At 40.0% G+C, this 17,805-nt stretch overlaps 1 protein-coding gene across 4 annotated transcripts; it reads left to right on the top strand.

Moving 5' to 3' along the window:
- Window positions 1-1,907: 1,907 nt before the first annotated feature.
- LOC146662278 (xin actin-binding repeat-containing protein 1) lies at window positions 1,908-15,875 on the top strand. Of its 4 annotated transcripts, XM_085418809.1 has the most exons (8): window positions 1,908-1,996; window positions 4,467-4,631; window positions 4,741-4,828; window positions 4,952-5,305; window positions 6,328-6,406; window positions 7,929-8,074; window positions 8,400-8,447; window positions 8,824-13,545. In XM_085418809.1, the coding sequence occupies exons 2-8, from the start codon at window positions 4,504-4,506 to the stop codon at window positions 13,123-13,125; spliced, it is 5,145 nt and encodes a 1,714-aa protein (XP_085274935.1). In that variant the 5' UTR covers window positions 1,908-1,996; window positions 4,467-4,503; the 3' UTR covers window positions 13,126-13,545. The 4 variants fall into 4 exon arrangements, 2 of the variants coding, with proteins under 2 accessions (XP_085274935.1, XP_085274934.1); XR_014913333.1 differs by lacking the exons at window positions 1,908-1,996; window positions 4,467-4,631; window positions 4,741-4,828; ... (1 more) ...; window positions 6,328-6,406; window positions 8,824-13,545 and adding exons at window positions 7,108-7,256; window positions 13,555-13,685; window positions 15,115-15,298; window positions 15,389-15,875; XR_014913334.1 differs by lacking the exons at window positions 1,908-1,996; window positions 4,467-4,631; window positions 4,741-4,828; ... (1 more) ...; window positions 6,328-6,406; window positions 8,824-13,545 and adding exons at window positions 7,108-7,256; window positions 15,115-15,298; window positions 15,389-15,875.
- Window positions 15,876-17,805: the final 1,930 nt, after the last annotated feature.

Below are 17,805 nucleotides of genomic sequence, written 5' to 3'. Positions count from 1 at the left end.
GAATACTTCTGTTTTGGATGCACACACAGAACATTTGCTCTTACGTCAAAAACACATCATGAATAACAGATGAACGCACAAGAATGCATATTGCGGCGGAGCAGATGTGTTTCAAAGATGCTGACAAATCTGTGCTGTATAGCTCGTTAGAAATGTTGGATTTCTGTCTCAAATGTCTGAATGTTAGGAAAGCCAGTAACACACTGAGCAAACTAAGTTATTGCATGAGATTAAAATGAAAGAAAAAAGAAATCAAAGTGATCTGAATGTGTTGCATTTACTACATTTAATCCAGAGACTTTTGATTGCATACTGCACAGAAGAAATGCACTCATATAGCCCGACGCAGTCACCTTTAGCCTAAAAGCCAGAACAAACAAGTTAAACACGAAAGCCACGGAAAATGTAAAACTACCAAAACAACACAGCATCAATGTTTGACCACGAGAGAAAAACCAGCAAACTAAAGTTACCTCTCTTTGTAGCTGTCTGTTTCAGCCTCTTCAAGGGTGGTCTGAGTCTAAAAGGAAGACTGAGATCTAAACTACAGATGGGACTTTTTTTTTTAACTAATTGGGCTTCCTACTGGCATCAAAGTGATCTGGCCAAGAAATGACTGTTGAATAAATAAGATATCCCAACATGTGCCAAAAAATGATCTGAAAGAATGTGTGTTTAAAGAAATAATCCAAGGTGCAGCACACTGCTTAGCAGAAGCTTGTGGTAACAATAATTACTTGTTTAATTTTTAATGATTAATAATTAATCTTTTAAGCCTGTTTTTTTTTCCACATATGTCATGAATACTCTGAATGAACAGCAGCTAGATTACCTCAATTACATGTTGGGCAGTATCACTAGTAGCGGCAGCATGACTCACATACACACACGCGCACACAGGCCAGTACTGAGTCACGCACACACGCTGTGTCACAATGCATGCATATTATCCAAACTCATGACAGCTGGCCATATGAGGTGCGTGATGTGTCTTTGCGCGCGCGCGCGTGTGTCACTCTCGTGCACGAGCCTCTGAGCAAACACCACAGTCTGGCTCCTCTGTGATGCAGACAGGGCCCATCAGAAATGCACGACTGCAGCAGGTTTAAGTGAGGTAACGCCTGACTAGGGGAGTATTTGTCTGGTACACGAAGAGTTACCCTGCATCTAAATGAATTTCACTGTCTGGGATTTTTATTTATTTATTTTAAATACTTTCATGCACGACGTAATTTATTGAGCAGCGCTGACCTTATCTTCCACAGCTCTCTGCTGTCTGTTCTCGCTGCTGTATGTTGTGAGTTATTTTGGTGCACTGCAATAACCTAGTTTGGCCTTGAATAGCCTCACTGTAATGTTCCCACATAACCCGAATGTGGCTGAGAAACATACACAGCTGTGCCTGTCGGTGGTCTTTTGCGCCCTCTGCTGGTCTACGAATGTTATCGGGTTGAAATATGGCCGAGCTTCTTCTCCTAGTTGCTTGTGCACAGTGAGAAAGGACAGTAAGTAAGAGAGAGCTCAGTGTGCGTCTGCTGGTGCTCTCTGCAGCCCCGGATCAGACACGGAGTGTAATCTGCATGTACTAAAAGGCTCCCACCAACCAATCAACCACGGAACCTCCCTGTAAACACTTGCCTGATGTAAGCAAGTGTGTTTAAAACGCAGACAAGGCCAGTAAACTTCCCCTAATAACGCCGCACAGTTCGCAGTCAAAGGCGGCGCATTGCATATTCCCTTTCATCTCCCTGGTGCCTCAGAGACAGGAGTGGGTTTTAGATGGGAGGGATGAGGGCTGTAGTCAGAGGGGGAGGGCGGGGGGGAGAGACAACCAGGCTGATTCTCACAGTTTTGCCCCAGGGGTGTGTGCTGCTGCTGTTGCTCTCTCTTTGTTTGAAGACTGATTAGCAGAAAGCAAGACTAAAGAGGGGGAATATGAATTGTGCGCTCTGACAAAAGCTTCCATTGTCTATAACATCTACTTGGTGAAATGGAGGTAATGAATCAATAATTTATTTAATTAATTAATTAAAAAAGACACACGAAAAATGTGCTCAGATCGGGTAAGAATCTAAATACCACCACATTCAAATTAAATTTTACACACTAGAAGATCTTAATTCAATACAATTAAATTATTTTTTAAAAGACGTGTCTGCAGTCAGATTACCTTAAAAATCAAAGCAATTTGTGTATATTTTAACTATATAGGTGGACGGAAAATGTAACTGCTCTGTGTTTCACAGCGCAGACTCACAAAAATACAGAAAAACAGCAAATAATAAATTAGCCATAATATGTAAATGTTCAGGTTGTTTCACTGCCCCCAAGTGGCCAAAAAAAATCAATACCTTAAATGCAGCTTTAAACACATTACTTAACCCGTATGGATTTACTGCAGTAAATATATCTCACCATAAGATGGCACAGTTATCAAAAATTGCGCATTATTTAACATGAGGGGGATGGGGAGTTGCTGTGTCTGCATACACACTGTGGCTATGGCTGTAGGAAAAGCCAGCAGTGGTTTATATGGGCTTTATTCACAGGTTGGCAGTCTGCGTACACATTTCACAGACATTATAATGCAGCGTGTGGCAGTGAATTCTGGTTGGGGGGTCCTGCGTTAGTATTGATGCTGTCAGCAAGATTCCTCCTTCTCTCATTTGACACTTTGGGGTCAGGAGCTCTTGGAATTCTTGGGTGGAGACACATTTACTCAACACTTGTTCCTCCCTTGGCTTCCTAAAACCAAAGGAAAGTCAGCAACTTGGAATCTGATTTAAAATAAGAGCCTTGTAAATGGGGCCTCCAAAGAGGTTTTTACAAAGTTAATGACTTTTTATAAATTAATTTTATAAATAATGTTTTTTTTAAATGACAACGGTGTAAATGCTTAAAAAGTTCCTTAAAATTATTTAAATCAGGGGTGTCAAACATAAGGCCTGGGGGGCAGAACTGACCCTGGCAAAGACTCCAATCTGGCCCACTGGATGGCTTTGGATCAACTTTGGAATTTTTACTGTATTTTTACAGCTTTACAGTTTTTAAACGTCTCTACCTGGCCATTCATACGACACCACAGTAATTCATCGATAACTAAATGACAGAAAATTTCCCTTTCCTTCACTATCTATAAAAAAAATATTTTGGTGAATTAACACGAACATGTTTTAGAAATATACGTCAGTCTGATCAATGAGCTACACATTTATTTCTTACATTTCCAAGCGTAGTGCTCAAAGACTTATTTCCTTTACCACAAGAGCAATTCTTGAAAAACTAAGTTGAGAATGCACTTCGGGGATTAAACGCATTAAACTTGCTTGCAGTGACAGAAAGGGGGGATTTCACTAGTCTGGCCCACTTCGGATCCACGCTGATTTGCATACATTCACATCTACACACTGGCCTGTCTTCAACAAGCATAACTGTTCACAGTTAAAGTATAAGGGCCTCATAACCTCATAATGAGCCGTTTCCATGAACAGCCAAACTGCTTTAATGGTGTGTTAACGTTAGGAATTCTGCACACATGTGAATTTTTTTAATGTTTTTGTTTTTTGTATCTAACTTATTGTTCTTCCTTCCTGATTCTCTATTTTGCTTAAGAAAATTTCAGTTGAACACAACAGTGCAAACTTTGGACAGTCACAATACTACTGCTACTCTCACATAGCAATAAATCTGTAAATCTGTAACCAGGTCGCTCTGTCAGCATGAAAGATGAGTATCATCATAATTCCTTTGATTTAATAATGCCTTCTATGCTTCTCCTTTGTCCACATTGCTGCTGTAATGGCCCAGGCGCCCTCAGGATCAATAAAGTACATCTAATTTTTACTTAATAGAGAGAGTACTGCTGCTCAAAGATCACACAATTACATCAGAGGGCTAATCTGAAATCTAACATCAATGATTCCCCTGAGAGCGCAGGAGCCACAACACAATGCAATAGCAGAGCAAAATGAGGATTGCAGGATAAAAGTTTTCCTAATTTATAACGTCAGTGGATTTAGAGTACACCCTGTTTGCTACTCATCGAACATTTTACAGTCGAAGGTAATGAGGAAGAAAAAGGACTTTGCTCGCAGAGCCTTTATACCGTGTGCAGGTCTTGTGATGCTGCGGAAGTGTTTTGATTTTCCCAGAGAGCAGACACTGACCGACATCTGTAAGGTAACTATTCTTCTCAAAACTTCCTTTACTTACGCCGTCATCTTGCTTTCATCAAACTCGAGTTCGTGTCTTTACATCGAGCAGTTGCTGCACTCTGCATCGCTGTTAAATTGAAAGGCACACGTCCAAATCCTTCTCTCTCACTCCCTGAGAGCTATGCATTATTGATGTCAAGGCATTTCATACCTGTGAGATAGTGGAGCTGAATGAAGTGAAGATAAATGCTTGTTATGGGACTTGAAATGTAAACATAATCAAATGTTATTGATTATGCATCTGTATTCTAGGCGATTTATCCAAACTGTGTGCACCCGTGACCTGATCATGGAATGGAAGAGCAATATTAGGCGTACCCAATCGCTGAAGAGCCTCAGCTCGTCATGTGATAAGCCAGTCTGGACGGATGCGGGGCTGCGGGACAAGACGACGTCAGTGTCCCAATTGGTGGCCAGGTAAAAAAAAAAAAAAGCATCAGTCTCTCTGTATCTGTGCACCCCTCTAAGCTACTTGTAGGTCATTAGTGACATCAAATCATTAATGTGGTGTTTGTGTTTGTGACAGATATCAAACTGCTGTGAAAGGGAACAAATCCATTCAAGGACCCTCAGTAGATAACGATGACAGAAAGCCAAACCAGGTGCTAAAGGAGGTAACTTCTGATTTTTTTAGCTGTTTGTCCAATTAATGAAAAGCATCAATGGCATAGCAGGAAAAAGAATAATCACTGCAGCTGGATTTACACACACTTCCCTCCCTTGTGTATCCTTTTCAGATAACGCCATCTCGACTGGAAAGTAAAGAGACTCATCTGGAGTCTCTGATGAGGAAAAACAGTGAGAAGGAAAAGTCTCGAGCCAAAACCAATTTGACCCACAGCAAATCAATGAGCAGCCTTAAAAGCAGCACAGGGTCCATAGAGGCCTTGAGAGCTCTGTTTGAGTCAAAGGCCTCTCTTAAAAACAACGCAAAGACCAGCCTTAGAGCTGCAGACTTCACATCAAGTTACACGACAGACGTGTCAAAGATGAACGGAGAGGTTGAGGATGTACAGATCGCTGTGGAGGAACAGGGAATGGAAACATGCGCTGATAAAACTGATGTGAAGGATGATCGTGTAACTCGAAAGGTAAATACAACCTCATTATTACTTTAAGATTCCCTAATAGACCCACAGTTAGTTTAAAGGGTAAAAAATTCAAATATTTACCGATGAAAGCATGTGTGAAAAATATCAGGGTTTTTATATATTTGTAAATACAGCAAATATTCCTTTCTTCTTTCTTGAAGTGCAAAGATGCATAAACAAAGCTTTCATTGATTTCGCTCCAGAAATTCCAGCTTCAGTCATCTTGAAGTATTTTGCACCACCACCTTTTCACTTTCAGTATTATGCTGCCGCTAAATACTTTAAGAAACTGAAGCTGGAACTTTTGGAGTGATCTTTTGTGTGGAGATGAGTGGCAGGGGTCATTTGTGACAGAAAGATAGTAGCAAGAGTGGAAAAGAAGGTTTACAGAGTGGTAGTGGGAAAAAACTGGAGCTGGCAAAACTGAAGATGCTAAGACTTTCATTGGTGGATAGGTTAAGCATTTTGGAAACAAGTTAGGGAGACAAGGCTGAGATGGTTTGGACATGTGCAGAAGACCCCACCAAAGATTCATGGATACAGTGAAGGATGAGATGCAGAAAGATGTTAGAGAGACGGTGAGAACCCTAAAAGGAGCAGCCAAAAGAAGAAGAAGAAGAAAAAGACACACGCATTTAGAATTTCCCAACATTTGGTGGAATCCATTCTCTCTCCTAGCTGCACAGCGTTTCCCTTGCCAAGAACTACCACACACACTGAAAACACTTCATTTTCCCGTTTGCTTAATAGTTAATAAGGTGTTTTCAGCTGTTTGTGAGAAAAATCATTTTGAACATCGTTTTGAGCACTTGTTTCACAAAAGATCGGCTCATCCATCACACACTTCAGTGGTTCTTGACCTGCCTTAGGTCTAATGAATCCTTACTTCTTTCTCATTCATGTAATAGCATATTTTTTCTAGTAATGCTTAGATTTTTCCTGCAACTGTATTGACACATAGAAACTATGATGCACAATGAGTTTACTTAGCAGCAGTGATGTTTTATTGTTTCTCTCTATAGGTAGTAAATCAGCACTGGCCAGAGAGGAAAAGAACAATAGGGGGTATTGATTTTGAAAAAATTGCAGCATCTCAAGCTGGTGAGTATCTTCTTTCTAGCTCAGCAAAGCTTTGGTTGTGTCAGCCTGAATATCATATTACCCTGCCTGCTATCATGTTAAAGAAACGGACAAAATTAATGTTTTTTTAAAGCATTCAGAACAATAGTTTCACTTTTCTAAGATTAAAGGACTATCTCTTTATTGAGTAGTTATCAGCAGAGCTCGGATTTAAACTTTTTACAGTTTGATTAGGGATACGTGAGTAGCAACATAAACAAACAACGCGAGTTCATGTCATAAATTACACGTTGCAATAATGAAAGCAGCTACAGCGAGCTTCAAAGTGCAAGCTTCCAGGTAAAAGACCGGCTGATAAAACCGGGAAATACTGCGCCTTGATTTAGGTAATGAGTAAACAGTGAACTATGATGAATATGGTTTGGTTCTATAAATTCAGGGTCAAATAACAAACTGCTGAAGACGATTCAGCTTAAGATGAAAATATCAGAAAGAAAATAAACATATGTGGCTCTTTCAAAAATTTGTTCTGAAAGAAACATCTTTGGGCACAAAAACATAACAAAAATAAACAAAGATGTTAGACGTGCCTTGGAGAGCTGTCTTCAGCGAGTTCTGTCAAAGCTTTGGATGACTCAACTTGGTGTAGGAATAGTAAGCCACTCCACAACCAGACAGAAATAGCTGGTGTGCTACAAGACCAGAATAAGTGCAGGAGGGTGAAAGGGTCAGCTGTTTCCGGGAGAGGAATGGGACAGAAAGAAGGAGCGAGTGGCAGAGGCTCCATGACACGACACAAACCAACAGACAACTAAAGTTTGGAAGAAACCAAGAAGATAGGGAGAAAGGAACTGGGAATATTTCTTCTTCTGTGAGTAGAGATTTGTATTTTTGAATGAAAGGAGTGGCACATGCACTTAAAGAAGCTTAATACAGTATGTATGGTAGAAGCTGAAAACTAATGGCTATTATTCACATTTTTAACAGTTGCCCAAATCTGAAATATTAGTAGCTATTAGTAATATTAGTTAACTGATACTGCAATGAGTTTTATGTTTCTTCTTCTTTGGTCGCAGAGCCTTTTTTGCAGTGTTTTCCAGCTTGTGGACTCATGATTTCATAAAGTATCTGTACTTTCATAAACAGCTTTGAGACACGTCTGTTTACCTTTGAACTTCGATGCTTAGTCAACCGTTGTTGCAGTGACTTGCCTGTTTTAACTAGTATGCGTGTCAGCAGAGTCGGGTATCTCTCCTGCTCCACAACAAGCAGTACATTTATAACTCGGCCACATGACAGCTGTTAATATCAGCTTCGAAAGTGCTGGACCCCGAATTGGGACCTGTGTTATTAACAAATAGCACGAGCCGTTTGTTAATAACACAGATGTCAGCCGTATGTTGTTAAACGAGCCACGACTTATTTCCAATCTGGCTGCGTGTCGATGATGAAAATGTCACGAGACAACCCTGATCAGTTTGACTTCTTAACAGAGCCATAACAAAATTTAACATTAAAGCTCCCGTGTCTGATGTCTCTGCAGATGAAAAGAGGAGGTCAGCTGCAGACTTCAGAGACAGCTCTTTTGTCCAAACCAAGGAGAAACTTTCTGTCTCGGTGAAAGCAATATCAGCTCTCTATCTGTCCAAAGCGGGAACCAAGGAATCAGCAAACAGTCCTGTAAAATTGGTACATGTCACATCTCCCCTTCTTTTTAGTTCACTGTTAACTATAGAAAGTAAACTTGTTTAAAGTTTACACACTGAAAGAATTATCTCAGAGATTTTTATGCAAGGTAAAAAAAAAAAATCTAAATTTTTTTTGGCAATGAAAATAAAGAGTTAAAGGTTTATTCCACCAGCCTTTATAGTGTAGATTTTCAGCTACACATTGAAGTTTGGTATCTATATGTCATCATAATATATCATAAATTAATTATTGATAAGTGAATTTCTGGCAGCAGCCAAACAATAATGCTGATGTAATTCTTTTAATTATTATTATTTCTTTGCAGGAACGAAAAGTGTCACGTGAGTCTGGGAAAAGAGTAAACCAAATCAAGGTAAAGTGCAATGTCACTGTGGTGTTGCATGATGTTGTGATTGATGCACATTGTTCTGTGCACACTGGATTTGCACAGCGAGCAGTATCGTGTTCCCTTTGGCTCAAAAATCCAAAATATGCTGCTTACCTGCAAAATAAAGAAACAGATTCCCTTCACAGACTTCCACACGCTTTTATTTTTTACTCATTTTGTGGTTGCATTTGTGGTTGTACTTGCTGGTTGCTTTGGAGTTCAGCTAAGCAGCTAACACGTGGCATGAGGAAAACAAATCACCTGGCATGGCTCTCATTCCTGTGAGTAGGTGTGACTGCTCTTGAGCATGAATTTCTCTGAATGGATGAAACAGTAAGAAACATTCCTTTGTTCTTCTAAGATGTCAGAAGACTCAAGTGTCCAAGAAAAAGAGGATTTACCATTACCTCCTTCAGCAAGACATCAGCCAGAATTAGAAGAAAGCTGTAGGACAAATTCTCCGCAACCTAATCTGCCCCAGCTTTCCAAAGAAATGTTATATCAACAGAGGCAGAAATGTGAACTGAGGCGTCTCCTGAAGCACACCCATCCAGAGGTGAAGATGCTGGATGATGTTGTAGATGAAGAGCTTGCTGAAGTTTTGAGCTCAGAGAGGATGACAGCTGACGTAACTGGATACGAGGGAGAGGTCCTTTCGAAACGCTTGATATTTGAGAACTGTGGCTCGAGTAACAAAGTGTCTCACTACACCCCCAAGATGCACATGGAAGGGGGACGTGAGAAACAATGTGATTTTAGTAAAACGCTGGCTGTTCTGGAGGAAACAAAAGAAACGCCTCGTGCAGAAAGTGCTAAAGAGGTTATGGAAGCTGAAAAATCTCTTGGTATTAGTCCAGACACTGACAGAGAGTGTGAGGAAGAGACGGTCAGACTAGACGTTCAGGCTACCAGAAGGATATTTGAGAGTCAGTCTGTGAACATGTCTGGGCCAAATCTGGGTAAAATCCAGGGAAAGGTTTCTATTAACGGGGATGAGACAAAGGAAGTCCAAAAACAAAAAAAGCTATTTGAAATGGCTTGCAGTGAGAGTATACACAGAAAAAATGAAAGCACAAGCAATGATTTAGCAACAGAGCCCCGTGAACAACCATGTCCTCATGTCAGTCAAAGAACTGAACGCGACTTCTCATGTAATGATGAGTTTTCCACTGAGGAAGCACTCTTTGAAGAGGAGTCTATAAGCTTATCCGATTTGGAAAAGAATGATGAAATTATTAAAACAAGGGCAGCTCTTTTTCAAAACAACCCCTTTATCTCCACCAACATACAAAGAGAGCCCTCCGTTGTGCATACATCAAAAACTCAAATCACAAGCGGTAGCGGTGCAAGTGAGGACAACACGACCACCAATGTTAAAAACAGAACCCATCTTTTTGAATCAATGCCATTTGACAAAATTAGACGTCAGAACGAGGATGAAATTGAGACAATGGTGGAGAACATCAAGGAAACGCTGAATTTCCTCTACCAGATTAGAGTCATCCAATCGTTTGGCTTTATCATTGAGGTCAATGAGACAATGATTGCTAAAAAAGCTAAGTTTACACTATCAGAGAGTGGGCCTGAGATAAAACATGACGAGGTGGCTGAAGGCGGTGCCCAAAACTTCATACTCCAGCTGCTACCACGGGTAAACCTAAAACCTCAGGTCACTTACCTAAAGGAGGACAGCAAAGGGGATATCGAGACCACGGCGGTGACGGCACCTGTTCAACAACATCAGTTCAATGCGAACAAGGACACGGAGTTCAGAACTGCCAGTGTGGTTCAGCTTGTTGAGGATATTCTCAATCAAGATAACTCTCTGAGAAAAGGAGTGGTAATCCAAGAGGATGACAACAACTGTGCCAAAGTCATTGTTTACTCCCTCTACAAATACCATAATGAGAAGGATGTGAAGAGCTTCGTCCCTCCAAAATGTGCTGAATGTGATCAATCAGAGCTGGAAAGGGGTGACATGAGTAAAAAAGGCCATAAAGAAATAAAAATTGCTACTAAGTCAGTCCAAGGTGATCTACTTGAACTCTCTCAAGAACAAACATGCCCAGGATCAATAACACCTGAAAGGAAAGTAAAGGGGAGTGTAAAACTATTCAAAAGCTGCATTGAAAAGGGAGATTTTGAGTATTTAAAAAGTCTTCAGACTGAAGAAGCAGTTCAAGAACTCCCTGAAAACCAAACTATGGCTGGACAGGAAGTTCTTCATGAAAAGGAAAGTGATCAAGTGCAGGAAACTACTGAGTGGGTACCCGTGGATGTAAAGAGGCTTAAAAGCATGTTCTCTGGAGACCCAAGTCAACACCAAGCAAAGAAAAAGATCCACAAAAATATATACGCAGGTCAAAATGTCTCTACAGAATGCAGTTCTGGGGTATTATCTCATGTGCAGGAAAATAGTACAAGCAGTGAATGCACTGATGAAGCACAAGAGCAAGCATGTCCCAAAGTTGCGACGCAGGAGTCCTATGAAAAGTTTGAGAAACAAGATCACGAGCTTGGTGCCCACGAAGCTCAATTAGTCAAGGTGGTAGATCAGAATGAAGAGATCTCTAACCTCCAAACTGCACTGCATCAGTCATCACAAGAAAAACAAAAGACTATTATTCAGAAATCATCTGAGGAGCTCTTTCCCTCGGTTACAGCAGATACTGTGAAACGCTCAAGAGTAGAAGAAGAATTTCCTCAAGAAAACTTCACCTCAGCACAGAAAACAGATTACCAGCACAAAAATATAGAAACAAGCCACAAAGATGCTACTCCTGAGGAAACACACACTCCTGAATCATGCAGCAACAAAGGTCAGGAAGGTGCAAGGGGGGCGCAGAAACAACCTTTAGAAACTCCTATGGTCACTACACAAAGTTTGGAAACAAGTCCTGCACAACAGGAGGATGAGGAAGTTGTTTTTCATGGTAAAATTAAAGCAGCTTTGCAATCTTTAGAAAGATCTAACGTTAATGTCACAAGAGGAGATTTTAAAGCAGCTATGATATACAGAAACTCTTCAAAGCCTCACAGAGAAAAAGCTCAACACGTGGATGTGGTGTCTATTCAAACGACCAGTGCTGACGAGCTTTTCACTGTGACTGAAAATGAAGCAAGTCAAATATCAGTGAAACAAGAGGCAACTGCAGCAAATCCAGAGCCTCCACACCAAAACGAAACCCAGAGTAACCCAACAACGAGACTCATTTTAGAGAAAAGCAAAAAGCCTACTGGTCCAAAACCAGCCATTCCACCTAAACCAGAACATCTGAAGGAGAAACAAAGCAATAACGAGTCAACCCAAAATAATTCTGATATCAAGGCAGAGGAGAAAAGAACCCAGGATTTAGCAGCCAAAAGTGATACGAGTGAAGCAGATGAAAGTCACATAGATTTCCATGATGCATTTGAGAAATTTGGAGGTAAAAAGACAAAGACTGCCCCTGTAAAGCCCAAAAGACTGAAAATCCCCCAACCAGACAACAAAAACCTGAAACCAGTGGCTGGAAATAAAGAAATGTCTGTTCTTGCACATGTGGATCCAGATGTGGCAGAAATTACAAGCAATCAATCATGTGACACCTGTGGAGAAACCACTGACAGTCGAGACAAGCATGAGAAAGAAATCAAGAAGCAAGAAAGCAAAGTCGAGATGAGGGAAAAGAAAGGGCGAACTGAGACTGACGACGAGCGCCGACAGCGACTGTCAGTTCACATGGATGAGATCGTGAGAGGGAACATACCAGCAGCAATGGAAATATTTGACAACTTACGAAAACAGCGGGAACTGCAGAGCTTTCTGAGCCGAGTTGAAGAAATTGAAAAAGACACAAGTGAGGTTGATGTAAGGTCTCTGAGGAGAGTTTTTGAGAACGTCCCCGATTGGGTTGTCAGCTCTAACAAAAAGAAACAAAACAAGGTCAGAGCTGACAACAAAGACGAAAGGTTGCCAGTATCAAGAGAAAGCGCTGAAAACAAGTCATCGATGGCACACGTTTTTGGAGATCTTGAGCGAGCGAGTGTGGAAATCACGACTCTTAAAGAGGAGACTTTAGCAAGAATCCTCGATGTAGAGGAAGCCATAAAGAAGGCACTTTATGCCGTCTCTACACTGAAATCTGACTCAGATATTGCTGGCTTATCACGTCTGTTCAAAGAATCCTTTGGGGTTATACAAGGATCCCCATCCTCTGGCGGTGATAATAAAATTAGCATTGGGTCAAGCAGAACAAAATCACTGAAAAGTGCTACCATGCAGGGAAACACAACTAATTCAGCAAGGCAAGATGCGAGCACTGATGAAGCCTCTGGGAAACCTCAGTCGAATCCTCCACCTTCACCTGCGTTTATCACTATCCAATCAGCAGCTAGAAAGACAAATAAAACCGACCTGGCACCACCAGAAGCTTTGATCTGCCCGACGTGTCAGCAGAGCCAAAAGTTGGAGGAGACTTTTCGGACGACAAAGACGCTGATATGCAACAGCCCTGCTCAAAACAGAAATGACCCACGAAAAGAAGGTCAGAAACAATCCACCTCCATCCCACTCAGTCCTCGACAGCTCAGCACGCTCGAGGTTCAGACAGACTGTGTCACAGGAACAAAACCAGTCACCGACAAACATGAGAAGACCGAAGGATCCGGAACAAAGTTTTAATCTTCCAGGACCTCCACTGTGGTCAACTCTCAGACAGAAACAGTAACATCGTCCACAAGGCATGTCATAATCAGTCCATCTACAATTCAGGTCACCACAGACCCAGAAGTGAAGCTGCCAATCAATCAGACTGATAAATCGGTGCCTGAATAGGAGCACATTGGCAGCGTTTTACCTGTTCGTTATGTGAAAGCTGTCACATATATGACTGTGTATGAAAAGAGATCAATTATAAGGCTTAAAGTTTGGGTTTTTGCTTTTGTATCTATTTTGATCTTAAAAACTGTCTTTGATTTGCATTATAATCAAAATATATATTTGATTTTCACTTCTCATTTCACTGTGGTTTACTATAAATGCTTTTGGTTTAAAAAAAAAAAAAAAAAAACAACATTTCCACTAAGGTCAGTCTTGTTTTTTTTTCTTCAGTTTCAACCGGCTTCTCGAGAGATGTGCTCAGCATGTCTGAAGCCAGTCTATCAGATGGAAAAAATAACTGCAGACAAATACTTTTTTCACAAAGCGTGCTTCTGCTGCAAACATTGCAAGAAAAAATTAAGGTGGGATGTTGGACTTATACAAAAAACCTGCAACATTAATCAGTGATTCCTCTTGTCTGATGGATTAGTGTTTTTGTCCTTTTTTAAAAACTTTATATTGTTTATATATATAACTTTCCAGCTTTATAACTTTATAACTGTAAGTAGATATGTTAGATATGTAAATATCTAACATATCTAATATGTATTACTAAATTGAAATATTTAAAAAAAAACATACTAAACTATGAATGTTAAAACTGGATATTCACGTATTTTGTGATCTGCAGATATGTGATGCTGCAGCATGTAAAAACTTGGCCAAAATGCAACTGCACACAAACCAGGCAAGCAAAAAATAAAAGAAACAAACACAAAGACTTTCCCATATTTCCAGTGTTTGTTATCTTAACTGCAATGTCTGCACATATCTCTGAAAACTATGTCAGGGAAATGTATTTTATTAAATGTCTTCTGATGCATAAACTGTAAATATACAACAGACTGTTTTCCCCCAAATCCTCATTCAACAAGCCTCTAGGGAATGAGGGAAAAAAAACGAGCTCACAGCAGTTGAGCCACAAACAGGCCAGGGGGGAGGGGGGGGGGGGGGGGTGTTAGAAAGTCTTCTTAGTGGCCCTGTGAATTTTTTCCATATTTAGCCTGTGCTGGTAAGACTGTTGGTTTGTGATCAAACAACAATTTTTTGTAAATATAGTGGAGCTTAACATGCTACAAATGATGTTTTTCTCCATTTGCATCATTACTAAGCAATGAACTCCGTTCAGTTCGACTTTGTCAGGTTAAAAAGTCGTCAAAAAAATAAAGAAAGATAGATTAAATCTGTTTTTTGTGTGCTAATGTAGAATTTGTGAAATTTTAGAAAACTTAAAGACTTTAGCCCTGTTTTGCATGCTACATCATATATATCAATCTGCTCTGTGTCACTGATGGTGATTAACTGATCTTTGTTCATGTGCTCTTATAGTCGGCATCTTTTAGACTTTCCTTTTTTTCTCTCATCTCCCGTTCACAAAGCTGAGAGTTAACTTGAACCACTTGGCAAATGGTTACTACTAAAATATAGGCTACAGGATAAAACTACTAGCAAAGCTAAGGCTACAAACAACACAAAATAAGAACTTACTAGAATAGATAGATAGATAGACATTTGCAGTTAAACGTTATCATTTGCCACCAAACATTTCATCTTTGAAACATTTTATTTAGTCCAATATGTGATGCAGATAACATAGCAATTGCTAATTTGATTCAATGTACAGATTAGGACCACCTGTAAGTTTCCCACTATTAATTAGAAAAGTGGAGATATGCCAGAATATGTTTAAGAAGTAGCTGAAAGATGTTTACATCGACTGTTAATCAAAAACTGTCCCCACTACTCTCTTTATTTTGAACAATGACTGACAAACCTTGTGCTCATTTATAGCATGTACAGTTACGCGCCTTTAAACGGTGAGTTCTACTGCATATTTCACTACCAACAACTGTTCAGACGAAAGGGGAATTACGATGAGGGATTTGGACACGCTCAACACAAGGATCGATGGCTTTTGAAGAATGCAGCTGATTTGGTGCATGATGAATCTGAGGCATGAGCAGTCAGTAGACATGTAAGTACCACAAGGCATTTTGATTTTATGAATGTTTGACTAATTCCATTGATTGATTATTATAAAATTGGGCTCTCTTTCTATCCTCAGCTCAGATGAGACGGTGAAGGCACAGAATCTGTGTTTGAGGCCATCCTGTCCAAGCTTTGCAGTGTGTTCATGTGCTTCTTGTTAATGAATGATAGCGTGCCGAGACATAACCTACAACTTAATTGCAACGATAGGTAACTAAATTTAGAAACTGGGCAGGGCCTGTACATACTCACACATGTAAATGCACTTTAACTTAAAAGTGAATTTACAAAATAACTTTACAGCTTTTAAAAATAATTCTTGTAAATACTGTTGTAAAATGCAAATAATTAAACAGATTAACATTAAATTAAGAAACTGTTTAAAGTGCGATAAAAAAATAAATCAGAAATTAGCTTGATTTTATTATTATTGCATAAAAGCAATAACACTTAGGACTTTTTTGTTGTTCTTGTTTTATATCGGTAATACAAACTATGAAAAGGCAAATGCATTAGGATTATTATGTCTGTACAGATCATAATAAAGAAGACACGTTCCTTCACTTTCCATTACTGCTGAATTGTCGGTGCTCCATTCTCCTTCCTGAGTGCTCATAAATTACATTTAAAGGTGCCATAATGATTCTGTTCACTATAACTGTGATTAGCTCTGTGACATAACATTTGAATGAAAATAAAACTGCATTAAATTTTACACGAGCACGGAAAGAGCAAAAAGAAACCAAATAAAACCAAAATCTTGACTCTCCTCTGGTTTTGGGATTTGTCTAAATTTCTACCTGGCAGCAGAGCCTCCTCATTGAAGCGTTGCATCCCCAGCTCTTACCTCCACAAATACATCTAATTAATATTTAAACCAATACAACCAAAGGCTGTAAAAACAGTCCTCTCACTTCCTTCCCACTTCACTTTATCGTAGTAGGTGACACATCACTCAAAACACCAGGCGGTAACTTGCAATATTTTATTTATCCAGTGCATTTAACAAAATACTTTGCATAAAAAAAAAAAGGTTTCACCTTAGTGCAAGAGACAAAAACATAGAAAAAAATACTTCTGTACATGCAGACAACTGAGATAAGTTACGCAATCTGTGGAAAACTGCTCTGATTATATATATATATATATATATATATATATATATATATATATATATATATATATATATATATATAAATAAGAGGAGGGAGACGAGGAACCATCATGGAAGGACAGGCCCCTGCACGGTATGTACCACCGGCAGATAGAGGAGGTGGCTGATATCCAGAAATCCTACCAGTGGCTGGACAAAGCTGGACTGAAAGACAGCACAGAGGCACTAATCATGGCAGCACAAGAACAAGCTCTGAGCACAAGATCCATAGAGGCTGGGGTCTATCACACCAGGCAAGACCCCAGGTGCAGGCTGTGTAAAGATGCCCCAGAGACAATCCAGCACATAACAGCAGGGTGCAAGATGCTAGCAGGCAAGGCATACATGGAACGCCATAACCAAGTGGCCGGCATAGTGTACAGGAACATCTGTGCCGAGTATAACCTGGAAGTCCCGAGGTCAAAATGGGAGATGCCCCCAAGGGTGGTGGAGAATGACCGAGCTAAGATCCTGTGGGACTTCCAGATACAGACGGACAAAATGGTGGTGGCTAACCAACCGGACATAGTGGTGGTAGACAAACAGAAGAAGATGGCCGTAGTGATCGATGTAGCGGTTCCGAATGACAGCAATATCAGGAAGAAGGAACACGAGAAGCTGGAGAAATACCAAGGGCTCAGAGAAGAGCTCGAGAGGATGTGGAGGGTGAAGGTAACGGTGGTCCCCGTGGTAATCGGAGCACTAGGTGCGGTGACTCCCAAGCTAGGCGAGTGGCTCCAGCAGATCCCAGGAACAACATCGGAGATCTCTGTCCAGAAGAGCGCAGTCCTGGGAACAGCTAAGATACTGCGCAGGACCCTCAAGCTCCCAGGCCTCTGGTAGAGGACCCGAGCTTGAAGGATAAACCGCCCGCAGGGGCGTGCTGGGTGTTTTTTTTGTTTTTTTTATATATATATATGTATATATATATATATATATATATATATATATATATATATATATACATATATATATATATATATATATACATATATATATATATATATATATATATGTATATATATATATATAGTACTATTCTTAGTTAGCGTATTGTCTATCTTGTCTTAATGTTGGTTTATGTTGGTTTATAATGGAGCACTGTAACAAAAAATAATTTCCCCCAGGGATCAATAAAGTATTCTGATTCTGATTTGTTTTGACAAAACATGGGGAACCTATCATCATTAATCCTAGCCAAGAATTTTTCATACAACACCATTTTCAGCATATTTTCTTTCCACCTATTATATGGAAGGAACCATCTCCTCCACTGAGAATAACTCGAGCCGCTGCAATCACCCCCACCTTTATGACCACAAAGTCATATTTTGAAACCC

This window comes from Rhamphochromis longiceps, linkage group LG9 (assembly GCF_057381845.1).
Source record: "Rhamphochromis longiceps isolate RC_006_pf linkage group LG9, R_longiceps_female_GT1.1, whole genome shotgun sequence".
NCBI classification, from domain to species: Eukaryota; Metazoa; Chordata; class Actinopteri; order Cichliformes; family Cichlidae; genus Rhamphochromis; species Rhamphochromis longiceps.
The sequence above is the reverse complement of the archived record's forward strand: the minus strand, read 5'-3'. Positions and strand labels throughout refer to the sequence as shown.

Excerpts from the sequence above, each read along its gene's own strand:
- LOC146662278 (XM_085418809.1), top strand. The coding sequence starts at position 4,504 with ATGGAATGGAAGAGCAATATTAGGCGTACCCAATCGCTGAAGAGCCTC. Across the intron at positions 8,075-8,399 it reads CAAACAGTCCTGTAAAATTG|GAACGAAAAGTGTCACGTGA; the intron begins GTACATGTCACA and ends ATTTCTTTGCAG. Across the intron at positions 8,448-8,823 it reads AAAGAGTAAACCAAATCAAG|ATGTCAGAAGACTCAAGTGT; the intron begins GTAAAGTGCAAT and ends TGTTCTTCTAAG.